Source organism: Papio anubis, chromosome 1 (genome assembly GCF_008728515.1).
Source record: "Papio anubis isolate 15944 chromosome 1, Panubis1.0, whole genome shotgun sequence".
Lineage (NCBI taxonomy): Eukaryota > Metazoa > Chordata > Mammalia > Primates > Cercopithecidae > Papio > Papio anubis.
This window is the reverse complement of record NC_044976.1, coordinates 133,376,935-133,392,872: the sequence shown is the minus strand read 5'-3', so window position 1 is coordinate 133,392,872 and position 15,938 is coordinate 133,376,935. Positions and strand designations below refer to the sequence as shown.

The window sequence follows — 15,938 nt, the reverse complement described above, 5'->3', positions numbered from 1 at the left end:
TGCGACGGGGGCATCTCTCCAGTACCTCCAGGAGGCCCACATTCTCTCTGCGGGAACCACTCCGAAGGGGCACGCTGTTCCAGGCAGCCCCTCGCGCAGACACTCTGGCCTTGTCAAGGTAGGAGTACGCTGACTCCGGAATTCTGCCGCGCTAGTGCTTGACCCTGCAGGGGTGGGTGGGGCGTTCCTTGGAAAAGGGAAGGGCGTTGTGGAAAGGAGGCCCCTACATAAATCCTAACCTCTTTGGGATTTTGCCCCTGCTCGTGCAGCTTCGGGGGTCGAAAGGGATGGCAGTGGGAAGCTCTGAGGCTTTTTAGGGGTTCAGCCTTTCCCATTTTCCCCCTTCGAAGGACCCAATAGGATGCATAGGACATTTCCATGGGCAACCTCGGACCATCCCTGACAGAGCAACCTAACCAACCCCGCTCCTCCCCCCCATAGGATATTTCTGCTTCTTTGACAGAGTAACCTAAACCCCTGGGGGCGGCTGGGAGCCACAGATTTGTGCCATTCCAAAGTGGGGGCGGGGGCATGGCTAAAGAAAACGTGACCATGCTGTTCCTGGTGTATAGATATGGATTTAGAAATGGTCCACTCAGAATGCAGGGGCTTTCAAAAGTTTCCTCTAGGAAGCATCTGTCAATATATACCCTCTTAATGTTTGACAGTTTTAATCACAATTATATTTAGACTTTGAGAAACCCCCCTGCATGTCTAATGGCTGCCAGCCTGATGCCAGAGAACCCTGGTAGGTGGCCTGCAGTAAGCAGAAGGCCCACACCTTCTGCAGAGCCAGGGGCAATGCCCGAGTTCCCCGGCCTGCATCTCTATCCCTTCACCCACATGGTCACTGTGGAGATGACCATCTGACCAGACTTCGGAGCCCCTAGGCAGAAGAAAGGCTGCAGGGGGCCCGGGAAGGTAGCCTGGGAGTAGGTGTGCAGGTGGGATCCATCGCTCACGCTGTAGAATGACACCTCCCCGGCCTCGAAGTCCAGGAAGATGCCCACATGGCTGGGAGGCTCCATCAGCATAACCGGGATTGGGGCAGACAAGGTGGATAAGTACTTGGTTCCCTTGGACAGCTGCACCACCCAGAAGCCATTTTCGGGGCACTTGGGGACCCTGTCTTTCCTGCTCACGTTGTCTCTGCACACACCCAGGGCCCACAGCGCATCCCCGGTAATGTTCATGCCCACCTCCCAGTAGTGCCTCCCAGAGGAGAAGGTCGTCTGGCCCACAGCACAGGGGTAAGCCATGAATCGGTCCTTGCTGCAGAACCTGCTGCCCTCCAGCGAAGAGCTGAGGTAGCGCCTCTGGCGGCTCTCGTACAGGAGAAGGTAGGGGTATGCGGAGGTGGCATCAGGCACCACATCCTCTGTAGATGGGCGTGGCAGCGGAGAGATGGGGAAAGGTGTGGGGCATTCAGGGTCAACGGTGGGAGCGCCCGGGCCCTAGTGGTGGATGTGGCCAAATGGTCCCCTAACTCAGAGGCCTCCCCTGCTGTGAATCTGGGGTTACTTGATGCTTCCACACCCCAACTGTGTGTGGGTGTTGGTGGCAATAAGGTACAGGGGGCTGGGCAGAGGGACCACTGGGCACTCAACAAGCTTCAGCCCATGAATTAGAACCACCGGTAACACCGCCCTACGGAGGCACAGTGAATAGCCAGTCACCGTCACCAGGCAGTGCACTTGCAGACCCCCCCCATTGATGGCTTCCGAGGCTGGGGGGTGCAGTGGGGCATCGCCAAGAGATCCTGGGTCAGAGGTCCCGGCCCTGGGTGCCCACTTACCTAGAAAGCCTCTTAGCACTTCAATCTGTCCAGGAACCCTGCACACAGTCCTGGGTCTGGTTGGAGGGGCAACCTCTGGGCACTGCACACTCACGTTGTTCTTCCTCCAGTGGGCACAGTCTTATTGACTCCCCTGGTCCCACAATCTTATTGTCCCCTCTGGCCCACCACTGCCACTGCCCCCACCCCCGCCTGAGGGGACCACATACCTGCTCAGGGGTTCCTTCATGTCCTGCAAAAGACAGGGACAGAGGGTAGGGAGTGAGCCAAGCTCCTGGCTCACTTCAATGTCCCTGCTCCCTTCTTGTCCGTGTCTTAGGGCAAGACCCGTCCTGTCCCCTGGGCATTCCCTTCCCACAACTGAGCTTCATGGAATTCCTGAGCCTTCCCCACTGCCCTGGTTCCCACTACTACCAAAGCCCCCAGTGCCTCACCTAAACTGAGCTACCCTGTCAGCCCGCGGTCACACACCTGAGGTCCTACAACTCAGAAGAGGCGGAGGGAGCTCTTCCAGGCAAGTGGCCACTCGACACTGACCCTTCTCTCCCATTTCAGGTGGTTGTGGCCCACCCAGCAGGAATGGGGTCAGGGCGCAATTGGGTGCGGTTTGGGGAGGGAGGGGGGCGGGTAACAGACTGAGCCACCTGAGGATTTTCTGTAGCCTCTTTAGGGATTCAGAGTTCCCTAAAGAGATCACTGTTCACTTCTCTGGCCTGGAAGCTATAAGGGACTTGTTTTCCAAAGGCCATATTTCTAGTTTCCAGAGCGTGACCCTAACTCTTGGCAGGGACTCTCATGCAGGTGACGCACTTGGCCCTCTGCTCATAGGAGCACTCTTCTACCAGCTGCAGGGGCTTTTCCTCTCAGTTGGTCAGCAAACCAATGTAGTGGGTTGTGAACAGGCTGCTTTGTTTTCCCTTTTCCTTTCTTTTTTTTTCCTCCTAGATGTTATCTCACCATCACCCAGGCTGGAGTGCAGTGGTGCAATAGCTCACTGCAGCCTTGAACTCACGGGCTCGAGCAATCTTCCTGCCTCAGCCTCCTAAGTCCTGGGACCATAGGCACATGCCACTATGCCCTGCTAATATTTTTAAGTTTTTGTAGAGATGGCGTCTCGTGAGCCATAATCAAGCCCCCTCTCCAGGGCCATGGCACACAAGCTGGTCCCGGCAGGCAGGCTGGCTGCTTCACCTCCCCACTCCCATTGCCACACAACTCACTCCTGGGACAGTGTGCCTCCCCCACACTGAGACATGGAGTCGCTGTCCCAGAGCCGCACCTGGCTGCTAGGTGTCCAGGCCACTTCTCTGGACTTGGAAGGAAATGGGGACACTGTCTCAGGTTGGAACCTGTAAGGGGCTGACTTGTGTCCCCACAAATTCACAGGTTGAAGCCTGAACTCTCAGGACCTCAGAATGTGACTGTGTTTGGAGATAGCATCTTTAAGGAGGGAGTTGAGGTCACTGGGGTGGGCTCTAATCCAGTCTGACTGGTGTCTTTATAGAAGGAGATGATTAGGACACAGACATGCATAGAGAGATGATGCTGTGAGGACACGGGGAGGAGACAGCATCTTCAGGTCCAGGAGAGAGGCTCAGGAGGAACCAGGCCTGCCCACACCTTGGCCTCAGCCACCCAGCCTCCAGGACTAGGAGACTGGGGAGCTAACAGCCCTTTCCTGTTGGCTGCCTCTTCCCCAAGCTCAGCCCCCGCTGCCCATGCCTGTCAGAGCTCACATCCCCCCGTGCCTGCCAAGCCCACCAGCTCACCTGCAGCATCTGGAGGGGCCCATGTGTGCTCCGCTCCTCCAGCTGCAGCAGCAGCAGCTCCAGGGAGTGACCCTGCCGGTCCAGGCAGGCCACGCTCTCCCGGAGTCTGCTGGCAGTCTCCTCCTCTTCCCTCTCCAGAGCCTGGAGGAGCCTCTGCTCTTCCTCCACCAGGTAGAGGTTCATCTTCTCAAACTCCAGCACAATACGTTCTCTCCGCTCCTTCACCTTGCCCTGCAGGGTGGAGAAGCCCGGCATGTCGCCAGCAGGTGGCTCGGCTCCAGGGATGCTGGCACCTCTCCCCAGGGCCCTGGTGACCCACAGATCACCAGCAACCTGAGCTTTAGTTGGGGACCAGGAACTGTGACAGAGGCCGCCACCCCTGCTATCCTGTGATACACTGAGTGTAACCCTCTGAGCCCCAAACTGCAACTTCCACACATCCAAACACCCATGCACCCTTGCTCTGAGGAGGTTCAGAATGTTCACCCCCAAATAAGCCTCTTGGGCATGTTAAACAAAATTTATGGGTGGCCATTGTTTTTTGTTTTGTTTGAGACAGGGTCTCGCTCAGTTGCCCAGGCTGGAGTACAGTGGCACTTACTGCAACCTCAACCTCCTGGGCTCAAGTCATCTGAGTAACTGGGACCACAGGCATGCACCACCACATCCAGCTAGTTTTTAAATTTTGTATAGGGACAGGGTCTTGCTCTGTTGCCTAGGCTGGAGTGCAGTGGCACAACCACAACTCACTGCAACTTTGACCTCCTGGCCTCAAGTGACCCTCCCACCTTAGCCTTCCAAGTAAGTGGGACTACAGACATGTGTCACTACCACCATGCCCAGCTAATTTTTAATTTTTTTTTAGAGACAGGGTCTTGCTATGTTGCCCAGGTTGGGGTTCAGTGGCATGATCATGGTTCACTGCTGTCTCGGACTCCTGGGCTCAAGTGATCCTCAGGGGCCACTGTTTTGAACTGGGCTCCTGTGCTGGGTCCCAGAAGACCAGACCCAACCAGAATGGAGTCACTGGTGCTAATGAAACCAAGGGGTTCATTGATCAGGTCAGCCTGCCCTGATTGCTTTTTGTTACTTTATTTTTCCTATTTCCATGAAGCTGAAGGCCGTGCCTCTGAATGCTGACCAACCTTCACTGGCTGCTTTATAGATAATATTCATAGGTCACCATGGGACTGGTCACTTCAGGAACGTGGGGCAGCTCCTGTCCAGCTGAAACTGGTTGAGACCATCTGCCCTTCAAGTGGACCGGCCCCAGTGCCCGAGGTGGCCTTTTGATGTCAGAGGGCCAAAACTTCCAACCTCAGATCATGCTAAGGCTGCCATTTCTGGTACCTGTGTCCTGTGAAATGCCATGCACCCCAGAGACACCTGCACAGAATGGGCCTGCTGGACCACCCTGCCTCCCTAGCTCATAAAGACTCCTAAGCTGTATCACTCGGGAGGCGAGTTTAAGAGCTGTTCTCCCTCCTCACTCGGTGGCCTTACAAATAAATCGTTCCTCTTAGCTGGATGCAGTTGCTCACACCTGTAATCCCAGTGCTTTGGGAGGCTGAAGCAGGAAGATAGTTTGAGCTCAGGAATTCAAGGCCAGCCTGGGCAATAGCAAGACCATGTCTCTACATAAAAAAAAAGCCAATCTTGGTGGCAAGTGCCTGTAGTCCCAGCTACCCAGGAAGTTGAAGCAGGAGGATTACTTGAGTCCAGGAGTTTGAGGCTGCAGTGAGCAATGATCGCATCACTGCGCTCCACATCTCTAAATCTGTTTTGATTTTGTGTTTTGACAGGCATTAGGATTAGGGTGAACTAAAGGCCATTGAGAACCCGCAGAAGCAGGAAAACCTGTTTGCCTCCCCCATTAGCTGCCTAAAAAAATAAAGTGCCTGGCCTGGCGCGATGGCTCATGCCTGTAATCCCAGCACTTTGGGAGGCCGAGGCAGTCAGATCACCTGAGGTCAGGAGTTCAAGACCAGCCTGACCAGCATGGTGAAACCCCGTCTCTACTAAAAATATGAAAGTTAGTCGGGCATGGTGGCGGGCACCTGTAGTCCCAGCTGCTTGGGAGGCTGAGGCAGGAGAACTGCTTGGACCTGGGAGGCAGAGGTTGCAGTGAGCCAACACCACACAATTGCACTCTAGCCTGGGCAACAAGAGTGAAACTCCATCTCAAAAAAATAAAAATAAAAAAGTGCCCTTTCATGAAGGAAATTTCCAGTGGTCAGGGCATCTACATCAGGAAGAGATTCCCAAAAACAACTCTTCACCTGAGACACTTGCTTAAATACTTAACCAACATTATCTGCCTCCCCAGCCCAGAGGCTCCAAACCCTGTTCTTTTGTGGTGCCGACCTATGCCCCTACCCTCTGGCTGCCTCCTGAGCCCCCACCCTCTGGCTGCCTCCTTTGTGGTACTGAGCCCCCACCCTCTGGCTGCCTCTTTAAGTCTGATTTTTGAGGTCCCTTCTCCCCACCCTATGTGTGCATCTGTAATTTAAAATTGCCTTTTTATCTTTTTCTCTGCTGTTCATCTGTCTTAAGTCAGTTTCATTCTGAGGCCAGCCATAGAACCTAGAAGGGTGGAGGCAGCTTTTTTCTTTTCCTGCCACTGAGGCAGCATATCCCCACAGGCAGACACAGACATGTAAACGCAGGAAGATGGAGCAGCAGCAGGAAAGGGACTGGACGGCCCCAGACACCCACCTGCCACTCGGCTAAGCTCTGTTCCTCCCTGGCCTGCAGATTCCCTGTCCTGGTGATCTGCTCCCGAAGGTACTCCATGTCCTCCTCCAGCTTCAACTGTGGAACACACAAACCGCAGGATTTGGGATCAGTGATCTGCCCACCTCCTGCCTAGAGTACAGTTGTGCTTGCTGAAACTGCACCCACCCCAGAGACCCTCCTCAGAAGGGGCAGGGGATCAAAATACATCACCCAGAATGTGCCACCTTGGATTATTTTGAGCTAAAAGCACTTAAAAAAGGGCAGGTGTAAGAATTGCTGTGATCCTCGGCCTTCCTAAGAGCAGAAGGCACAGCCCACCATGCCGGATAGGCCTGCCCTAGGCCAGGAGGAAAGCCATGTTCTTACCAAGGGCAGGAAAGCCGAAACCAGAGAAATCTGTGCAAAGGGACCCTGCTAAGCTAACCCTCATCCTCCTCAGGTATGTGTTTGGCTCTAACATGCTTCCATGGGCCTCCGGCTCCTCAGGAGGGACTCCTGGGTCATGGAAAGCTTATAGGGAATGAAATTCAGTGCTTTGCTTCTGCTTATCTGTCTCAAATCAGTTTGGTTCTCAGAGCCACCCAAAATACTATAAGAGAGGAGAGGTAAGATTTTGCAATGCCTGCATCATACAGTGTAGGCCCACATTGTCCCTACAGACACTCCCCAGTCCCAGGCCACCTTGTTCCCTGGACGCCCCCTCCCCAGCCCCTGACTTGGGCCACTTTATCCCTGGACACCTTCTCCTTCCCCCATGATCTGGGTCACCTTGACCCCTGGATGCCTCCTCTCCTTGACCTGTGGCCCACCTTGTACCCCTGCACTGCCTCCTCGGCGGGCAGCACCCTGTGCAGTCGGTGCTCCCGGGACTCCCTGCACACCACACAGATGGGGCTCTGGTCCTCCTGGCAGAAAAGCTTGAGGGGCTCCTGGTGCTCCTGGCACAGGTCTTGCTTCTGCAGGCCAGGATGCTGCCGTGCCATCTCGGCCACCTTGGTCAGCAGCCGGTTGGGCAGCAGGTTCCTCTGCGGGGACATTGCTCTGCACTCGGGGCAGAGGAAGGAGCCCTTTCGCTTCCGCCTCCCCTTCTTGCCCCGCGCCTTCTCCCAGCTCAGCTGGATGCACGCGCGGCAGAAGTTGTGGCCACAGGCGGTCATCACAGGGTCTGTGAAGTAGTCCAGACAGATGGAGCACGTAGCTTCCTCCTGCAGCTTTCTGGCGAGTTCCACAGCCTCCATGGCTCCTGGGAGACACGAGGCGGGTTCCCAAGTTGAGGGACTGTGGAGAGAGGTGGGAGGGAGCGGGCCCGATGCTCTGGGTGCTGGCAGTGTGCAACCTTCCTGTACAGCCTGCCTTTACAGAGGAGGGCTAGGACTGCGGTCCAGTTAGAGGGTCCAGAGTCATCATTTTTTAGCCTTGTCAATAACCGACACAGATGCCTCCCCAGAAACTACACAGACCCTCCCTGACCAATGCTTGCCAGGCCCCTCTGCCTCTCCTCTCCACTGGGCCTGGACCACTTCTGCCTGCTGCTGGCTACCCCCAGCTCCACATCTGATCAGTTCCTCCTCTAGGCCTTCAACCTGCCTTTCTGGAGCAGCCTGCTAGGTCAGCTTAGGGAGAAGCCCCTACCCTTGGAGCCTTCCCTTAATCACTTTCCAACCACTAACCACCCCCAGATCCCCACTCCCATTCCCGCATACATCCCCAGCGGGCTTTGCTGGCCATTGCAAGTAACCTGACTAAAGAGGCTTTAAAGCGTCAGAAGAATTTTTTTTTTAACAAAACCCCGTTCACCAAAGGAAAACAGGATGGGCTCTCAGAGGAAAGAAGCTCTCTTCCTTTTAGTGAGGTGGGGTTCAGAAAAAACGTGTGTGCATACACGTGCCCACACGCACAAACACGTGCATACACGCACAGACGAACACACACCCATACACTACCCATGCATGTATACAAACGTGCATGTGTACACACGCACACCCACGCATACACACCACACAAATACACACGTACAAACATACAGAAACGCGCATCCACAGAAACACGCATCCACAAACAGCACACACAGGCACAGATGCACATATCTGTACACATGCGTGCATGTACACACAGGTACGCGCACGTACCCACGCACAGGCACACGAGCGTGCACACAGATGCCCCCTGCAATTTGAACACTCGCGACCCCGGGCAATGGAGAGTCACAGCCTTCCGCCTACGCCACGGGGTTGCTATGGGGACCCAGTGGCAAAGGGAATTGAAAATCGCGTCTACACTGCAAACACGAGTCTCCCCTTCCCTTCTGCCATCCCCTAAAGCGAAGGTGTCTAGGGGGTCTCAGACTTCCCCGGCTCTGTCCCACTTCCATTTTCTCGGAGCTTTCTGCACGCCAACCACCCGGCGCCGGCCCCCTCCTTCCCCCCAAGAGCCCTAACTGAGGCACCCAGTCCACCCGCACCGAAGCCGGGCAGGGGCAGCGGCAGGGGGCGTGGGGCTCTGGCTCTGGCTGCGGGGATGGCCATCCTTCCCGCTCTGGTCCGCTAGGGTCCCGGTAGAGTTACCTTGTCCAAGCGCGCTAGCCCCTGTAGGGACGCGGCGGCTGGCTGAGGCGGGAAGGCCGGGCGTTGGAGGGCGAGGAGGACCGGGTTAGGCTTAGGTCGTGGCCCAGGCACCACAGGAGGGTGGCCTAGGCGGGGGTACTCACCGCGGGAGGGCCCTGCACAGCGCCTAGCGCACCCGGCCGAGCGCTCTGCCCCCACGAAGTCCAGGGGGCCACGGCCGGGCCCGGGGCATGGGGGCGTGGGGGTGTGGGGTCGGGCGGTCCAGGGGCTTTGTGGCGTCAGCGGTGGGGCGGTGGGAGCTGGGGAAGGGGAGTGCTGGGCGAGGGAGAGAGCGTCGGCCGGGATGAGGGCGGCGCCTCTTAGGAGAGGTTGGGTGTGACTTGGGGAAGGAAGGTGGCAGGGGGTGGGAGGCTCAGGACGGGCCAGGGGAGGGCGCAGCGGGGAGCTTACTGGGCGGTGGGGAGGATGTGGTTCACAGCCCAGCGAAAGGAGGAGTCTTGTTGGCCTGGGGTGGGATTTTTAAGGGAGGTTAAGGGAGTGTGGAGGGGGATGGGAGTTGGGGGGTTACTTGGGGGTTAGGAGTGGAATGGGGACAGCTGGTGGGGCAAGGGGCAGCCATGCGAGCGTCAGGGTCCGGGGAGTGGGATTGGAAGAGGCTTCTCAACCTGAGGTTGGGGCTGCGGGAGGGCTCACGAGCCCCAGGCTGGAGGGTTAGGTGGGGGCTAAGTTGGTCGGGGTAGGGGATGGAGAGGAGTTTGTGGGGGCTGGGGTGGGGGCGAGGCAGCAGGAGTGAGTGCCGGTTGAGAAGCTATGAAGGGGGTCCCCAGGAGCAGCCAGCCCCCAGGTCTGCCCACATGGTGGGCAGTCAGCATCAAGCTGAGGGTCCAGAGAGGGGCGTCCCAATCCTGTGGGCGGAGCGGTTTGGAGGGACCACCTGGCAGGTCAGGTCACCTGGGGCGAGGGGGGACAGGGTGGGTCTTGCTGACACCCCAGGTGGTTTTGTTACCAGAAACAGGTCCTGATCCAGACCCTGAGAGAGGGTTTTGGATCTTAGGCAAGAAAGAATTCGGGGCAAATCCATAGAGTAAAGTGAAAGCAAGTTTATTAAGAAAATAAAGGAATAAAGAGTGGCTACTCCATGGGCAGACCAGCCCGGAGGGCTGCAGGTTGCCCATTTTTATGGCTATTTATTGATTATATGCTAAATAAGGGGTGGGATATTCATGAGTTTCCCAGGAAAAGGATGGGCAATTCCAGAAACTGAGGGTTCCTCCCCTTGTTAGACCATATAGGGTAAGTGTGACCTTGTCTTGGCATCTGTAAACTGTTGTGGCACTGGTGAGGGTATCTCTTAGCATGCTCATGTATTATAATTAGCGTATAATGAGCAGTCGTGATGACCAGAGGTTATTCTGGTCGCCATCTTGGTTTTGCCGGCCTCTTCATCACATGCTGGTTCATCAGCAAGGTCTTTATGATGTGTATCTTGTGCCAACCTCCTATCCCATCCTGTGACTTGGAATGTCTAACTTCTGGGGAATGCAGCCCAGCAGCTCTCAGTCTTATCTTACCCAGCCTCTATACAAGATGGAGTCGCTCTGGTTTAAAAGTCTCTTACTGTTCAGCCAAAATGCCGCCCCCAGCCCTGCCCAGGTCCTGGATGGTGGCCATTTCTTCTGGCCTTGAGTCCCCATGCCTAGTCATGATGCTTCATCCTCCAGTAGAGGGATGCACCTTTCACATGTAGGGTTCATTTCCTGCTTTCAGGAAAAGGGGCCAGAGGCCTGTGTGCCCCAAGTCAGAGTCTTGGGATTGGGGAGAGAGAACAGATGAAACTAAGGCTTGGACCACACAGGGGATGCAGGCGGACAGGAAAACAGGGCCTTGAAGGCTAAGAGGCACCGTTCTGCAGTCTCCTGGGTGTGCGGGTGTAGGCAGCTGGCCACAGGCATAGATGGCTGGCTTTCCCTGGGCTCACTTGGTAGAGTGTTTCTTCCGTGGTCTCTCATCACTCGCATACAGAAAGGGGTCTGTGTGCTGACACGTGCGGGCTGGCTGTGCACACTGGGTGATTAAGTGAATTACCCTTGTGAACCCCGAATATCTGAGACTAGTTTCAATTAGGAAGTTTATTTTGCCAAAGTTAAGGACGCACGCCCATGACACAGCCATGTGCCCAAGGTGGTCCGAGCACAGCTTGGTTTTATACATTTTAGGGAGACATGAGACATCGATCAATATATGTAAGATGAACATTGGATCCATCCAGAAAGGCGGGACAACTGGAAGTGGGGAGGGGGCTTCCAGGTCATAGGTAGATAAGACACAAATGGTTGCATTCTTTTGAGTTTCTGATTAGCCTTTCCAAAAGAGGCCATCAGATACACATTTATTTCAGTGAGCGGAGGAATGACTTTGAATAGAATGGGAGGCAGGTTTGCTCTAAGCAGTTCCCAGCGTGACTTTTCCTTTTAGCTAGTGATTTTGGGGCCCAAGATTTATTCTCCTTTCACACTCTCCACCCCTACCCAATCCTCTGCCTGTCATTTGCATGTGAGGGGATTGTGAGCTGCAAGTTTCCTTCAATTGGGAAAACGGAATCACAGAATTAGGGGGAAAATTGAATATATATATATATATATATATATCTCGCATAGCACCACACATTCCCTAGTCACCTGCTGACAATTTGCCACCCTTCATTACAAATGGGTTACAAGCAGCTGAGCCTAACAACTTCTTTGGGTTTTCGCTTCTTTCCTGTACACCCCATGCACATAAAAATATTAAGATCAATACAATGTGGATGCCTTTCTCCTGTCTGTCTTTGGTCAGTTTAATTCACAGGCTCCCCCCTATACCAGCATGATGTGGGGGAATTCAACAAATACTTGTTAAAATGTGGCATCAGCCCAAGATGCTCATTATTAATGCTCCTTTAGGCTCACCTGGTTATTGGGGTGAGAAATCTATCATCATGATAAAACAATTGGAACAACCTTCATATCCTCAAGTCATTAAGAAAAAAATCAGATAGCAGTTGCATGTCTTGATAAATTGTTAGGTTTAATAAAAGGCAGGATGTAGAATATATGTAGTTTGCTACTATTTAGGTAAACAATTATTGTATATGTATCTCTTGAAAAACAAGAAACTCCATCTGATGAGGGTAATTAAGGACTGAGGAACCCCCTAATTGAGGGAGACTCAATTTTCACTATATATCCTTTTGGAATTCTTAAATTGTATACTACTGCTGTGGATTGTCTTTTTTTTTTTTTTTTTTTTTAATTATTTAAGCAAAGGATCAGCAATGTCAGTCTTTAAACACAAGTCTTACTTACACTGTTACAAGGTAAATATCCTTTGCCCTTATTGAATGTAGCCCCACTAAGTTATTAACATTGTAGAAAAGATTAGAGAGCAAAATTTAAGTGCTCATGTAATTTAAAATGTGCTGAATTAAACAGAAAAGAAGAGGGGCTCCTGAAAATAGGGTGAGAGAGCTATGGCCTCTTTATGTCTTCAATTCAGACTCCTCAACAGTAGAGTCCACTGGGCCACAGAAAAACAAATCCAGATTGTTATGAACTGAATGTTTGTCTCCAAAATTCATATTTTGAAATCCTCACCTCCAAGGTGATGGTGTTAGGATGGGGTTCTTTGGAAAGTAATTATGCCATAAGGGTGGAGCCTTCATGAATAGGATTGGTGCCCTTCCAGAGATTTATTTTCCCCTTACCCCTTGCACCACATGAGGACACAGTGAGAAGGCCCTGTCTGTGAACCAGAAAGCAGGATCTCACCAGAAGCTGAATCTGTTGGCACCTTGACCTTGGACTTGCCAGCCACCAGATCTGTGAACAATAAAGTCCTGTCACTTATTAACCACCAAGCCCATATCATTTTGTTATAGCAGCCTACATAGACTAAAATGAAAGAAGACAGATTAACGGGAGAAAGCATATACGTTTTACTTTTACATGTACATGGGAGCCTTCACAGCAAAATGAAGACCTCAAGAGCAGTTAGGCCTAAGTGCTTATCCACTGGATGGACAAAGGGTAGTAATTATGAGAAAGCAACTGGAATACCCAGGGAGGCTGGAGGAAGGTAAGAGCTATTTTTGTTTGTTTGTTTGTTTGAGGCAGAGTCTCACTCTGTCACCCAGCCTGGAGTGCAGTGGTGTGATCGTGGCTCACTGTAACCTCCACCTCCTGGGTTCAAGCAATTCTGCCTCAGCCTCCCAAGTAGCTGGGACTACAGGTGCACACCACCACACCCAGCTGATTTTTTTTTTTTTTTTTTTTTTTTAGTAGATATGGGGTTTTATGTTGGCCAGGCTGGTCTGGAACTCCTAACCTCGGGTGATCTGCCTGCCTTGGCCTCCCAAAGTGCTGGGATTACAGGCGTAAGCCACTCTACCCGGTGATAAGAGCTATTTTAACAAAGCCTGTTTGTACACATTTCACTGCACTTCAGTCCCCATGCCTAGTCATGCTGTTTCTCCCCCTGGTAGAGGCAAGCACCTTTCCCATGGAGGGTTCATCACCTGCTTTCAGGAAGAGGGGCCAGAGGGCCCTTCTTACACCTACTGCTCTTCAAGTGCCTTCAGCTCAAAATAATTCTTATATCAAATCTGCATATTTTGGGGAGGTATATTCTGCTATCTTGTTGGGAGCCGAAAATCTGAGGGTCGTGACCAACTCAGCACTCCACTGGAAGCTATATGATTAAACAGCAAACTGTTTATCATGAATGCAGGATGTGGGCAAACTCGCATCTGTGTCTGCCGCCAGAAGGTACACTGAGGGCCTCATTCCCTGGCTCTGTGCCCCTTGAGGTTATCTTCTGGGACATCTGGAGCCTACTGTTCAAAGAATGTAGTCATGCAGGCCTGCACTAAGTCAAGCAGCTGACCACAACCACCCCCTTCTCCCTATCTCCTTTACTCAATAAATATGAAGGGCTCTAGCAGCTCAGGACCCTTGTTCACTAGAAGCAAGGAGCCCCCTGACCCCTTTATCCAAATATACTCTTTTGTCTTTGTCTTTATTCCCACATTTGTCCTCCTTTGTTCAGCCCACCAAGGTCTGCGGCACTATCGCTTAATGCCTAACTCTCCTTTCTGTTGTTTATTTCTGGAATTTTAACCTTTGGATATTCAGAACCACTCATTCCACTTTTATAGACTGCATGCTTAGGCTGTCTCCATAGTGTATATGCTCTCGAAGAGTTGAGTACATGGTGAACAGATACCACATTTCAGTTACTATCCCACATCATTAGGACTCGCAGGATACAGAAGCAAAGGTGTTGATTGTAATTGTAAGGGTCTGGCTTTGTTGCCCAGAATGGAGTGCAGTGGTGTGATCACTGCTTACTGCTCACTGTAACTTGGAACTCTTGGGCTCAAGCGATCCTCCCACCTCAACCTTCTAAGTAGTTAGGACCACAGGCACATGCCATCATGCCCAGCTAATTTTTATATTTTTTATAGAGACAGAGTCTTGCCATGTTGTCCAGGCTGGTCTTGAACTCCTTGGCCTCAAGAAATCCTCCCATCTCAGCCTCCCAAAAAGCTGGAATTACATGCATGAACCACCATGCCTGGCTGGAAAGGCTTCCTCAAATACCCACTTACACAACCCAGAAAGACTTCAGTTACTTTCTTCCTGTGTCTAAACTTCTTTCCTTAGCTCCTCACCTTAGGTCCTCAGCAGTCAGTTCTGACGTACAAATTGCCCTGTGTTGCCTTGTTATATCTTTATAGGGCATCAATTCGTGCACTATCCACTCCATTAAACAGTGAAAACAAGGAACATATAAGACCAAGCTCTTGTTTTTTGTTGTTGTTTTTTTGTTTTGTTTTGTTCTTTGTTTTGTTTTGTTGTTGTTTTTGACAGGGTCTGTTGCCCAGATTGGCCTCAAAAACTCCTGGGCTGAAGCCATCCTCTTGCCTCCCCAGTAGCTAGGATTACAGGCATGTGCCACACTGCCAAACTTAGACTCTGTTCTCATACAAAGACCAGAATGACAGGGGGCTGCTCAAGTGGCTTGGTGTCCTACAGAAGGCAAAGCTTGATCATGATCCTGTCAAGAATGCATTATCTGCATCCAGTTACGTAAATGTAGCTAGCTGCCCAAATTACTGCTCCCTCCAGGCTGCCCAGCAAGATCATCAGCAAGGTTACATAGGTTTAGCTCTCCACCACTGGGCAAGACTTTATCAGGACAAGGGCTTTGTAAAGTATAGAAGACTTGAACTTTATCTGCTTGGGAGGCTAAGGCAGGAAGATGGCTTGAGCCCAGGAGTTCGAGGCTGGCCACTATGCTCATGTCTGTGAATGGCCACTGCACTTCAACCTGGGCAGCATGGCAAGACCCTGTCTCTGAAAAAACAAAACAAAAAGGGAAAACTTAAATTTATCCCAAAAGAGTCTAGTATTGAAAGTCAGAACTGACTTTCAAAACCAGAACACAGCTCTCCCTGAATATTCTAGGCTTTCTGGATAGCTCTCCAAGGATTTGGCACTCATAAGTTTAAATATATCCTGAGATTTAAAAGGTATGATGTTCAGTTGTGTGTGTACTAATAAATTGATGAAGCTTTTGAATTTTGAGTCTACAGGCTATAAATTGGGTTCAAAGAGACTTATAAAATCCACTGTTGCCTATTGATAGCGTTTTGCGCACACCCCTTGCTATGTTTAAGAGCATCTTTTACTATCGTTGCTTCTACACACAATACAGGCCCCCTTCACTCAAGCATAAGCACCTTGAAAGCAGAGTGGGCAGCAGCCCACTCTGGGATTGGATTTTATTCCCACAGGAAATGGATTTTATTCCCTCCATGATCCCAGCATGGGGTAGTGCTTGGCCTCATTCAGTTTAATAAAGCCTTTAACAAATAAATGATTCCAATCTGTACCAGAGGGAGACAATCCCTACATCCTTATCCTCACAGCCATCCTCAGGTTTTCCCGACATAAGTCTACTATTGGATCTGTGGCCTGCTGCCCTAGCTGTAGGATTTCTCAGCAAGTTGGTCTCTGTGTCTCTCATCCCCAGAGC

At 52.0% G+C, this 15,938-nt stretch overlaps 1 protein-coding gene and 1 long non-coding RNA gene across 7 annotated transcripts in view; one reads left to right on the top strand and one right to left on the bottom strand.

Annotated features, from left to right (window-relative positions):
- The first annotated feature begins 5 nt into the window (after positions 1–5).
- Positions 6–15,938, top strand: part of LOC103877447 — a 33,913-nt gene continuing 17,980 nt past the window's right edge. For 2 of the 3 annotated variants that reach the window (XR_004178208.1, XR_002517146.2), the window contains exons 1-2: positions 6–118; positions 1,164–1,250. This is a non-coding gene — a long non-coding RNA (uncharacterized LOC103877447). Of the gene's footprint in view, positions 119–1,163; positions 1,251–14,364; positions 15,482–15,938 lie in introns of those variants that run through there. The other variant, XR_002517145.2, reaches the window with a different exon arrangement.
- Positions 52–9,330, bottom strand: TRIM17 (tripartite motif containing 17). Of its 4 annotated transcripts, XM_017948902.3 has the most exons (8): positions 9,008–9,117; positions 7,110–7,578; positions 6,280–6,375; positions 3,565–3,795; positions 2,005–2,027; positions 1,796–1,899; positions 1,200–1,378; positions 52–164 (listed from the first exon to the last, which is right to left on the bottom strand). In XM_017948902.3, the coding sequence occupies exons 2-8, from the start codon at positions 7,536–7,538 to the stop codon at positions 114–116; spliced, it is 1,113 nt and encodes a 370-aa protein (XP_017804391.2). In that variant the 5' UTR covers positions 7,539–7,578; positions 9,008–9,117; the 3' UTR covers positions 52–113. The 4 variants fall into 4 exon arrangements, with proteins under 4 accessions (XP_017804391.2, XP_003893045.2, XP_009184109.2 ...); XM_003892996.3 differs by lacking the exon at positions 52–164 and having other exon boundaries at positions 661–1,378; positions 7,110–7,543; positions 9,008–9,330; XM_009185845.3 differs by lacking the exon at positions 52–164 and having other exon boundaries at positions 661–1,378.

Bases quoted from the DNA above. Each gene is read 5' to 3' on its own strand.
- TRIM17 (XM_003892996.3), bottom strand. From the start codon at position 7,538: ATGGAGGCTGTGGAACTCGCCAGAAAGCTGCAGGAGGAAGCTACGTGC. The intron at 6,376-7,109 runs GTGGGCCACAGG...TGTGTTCCACAG, and splicing joins AGGCAGTGCAGGGGTACAAG to TTGAAGCTGGAGGAGGACAT. The intron at 1,379-1,795 runs GTAAGTGGGCAC...GCCCATCTACAG, and splicing joins AGTGCTAAGAGGCTTTCTAG to AGGATGTGGTGCCTGATGCC.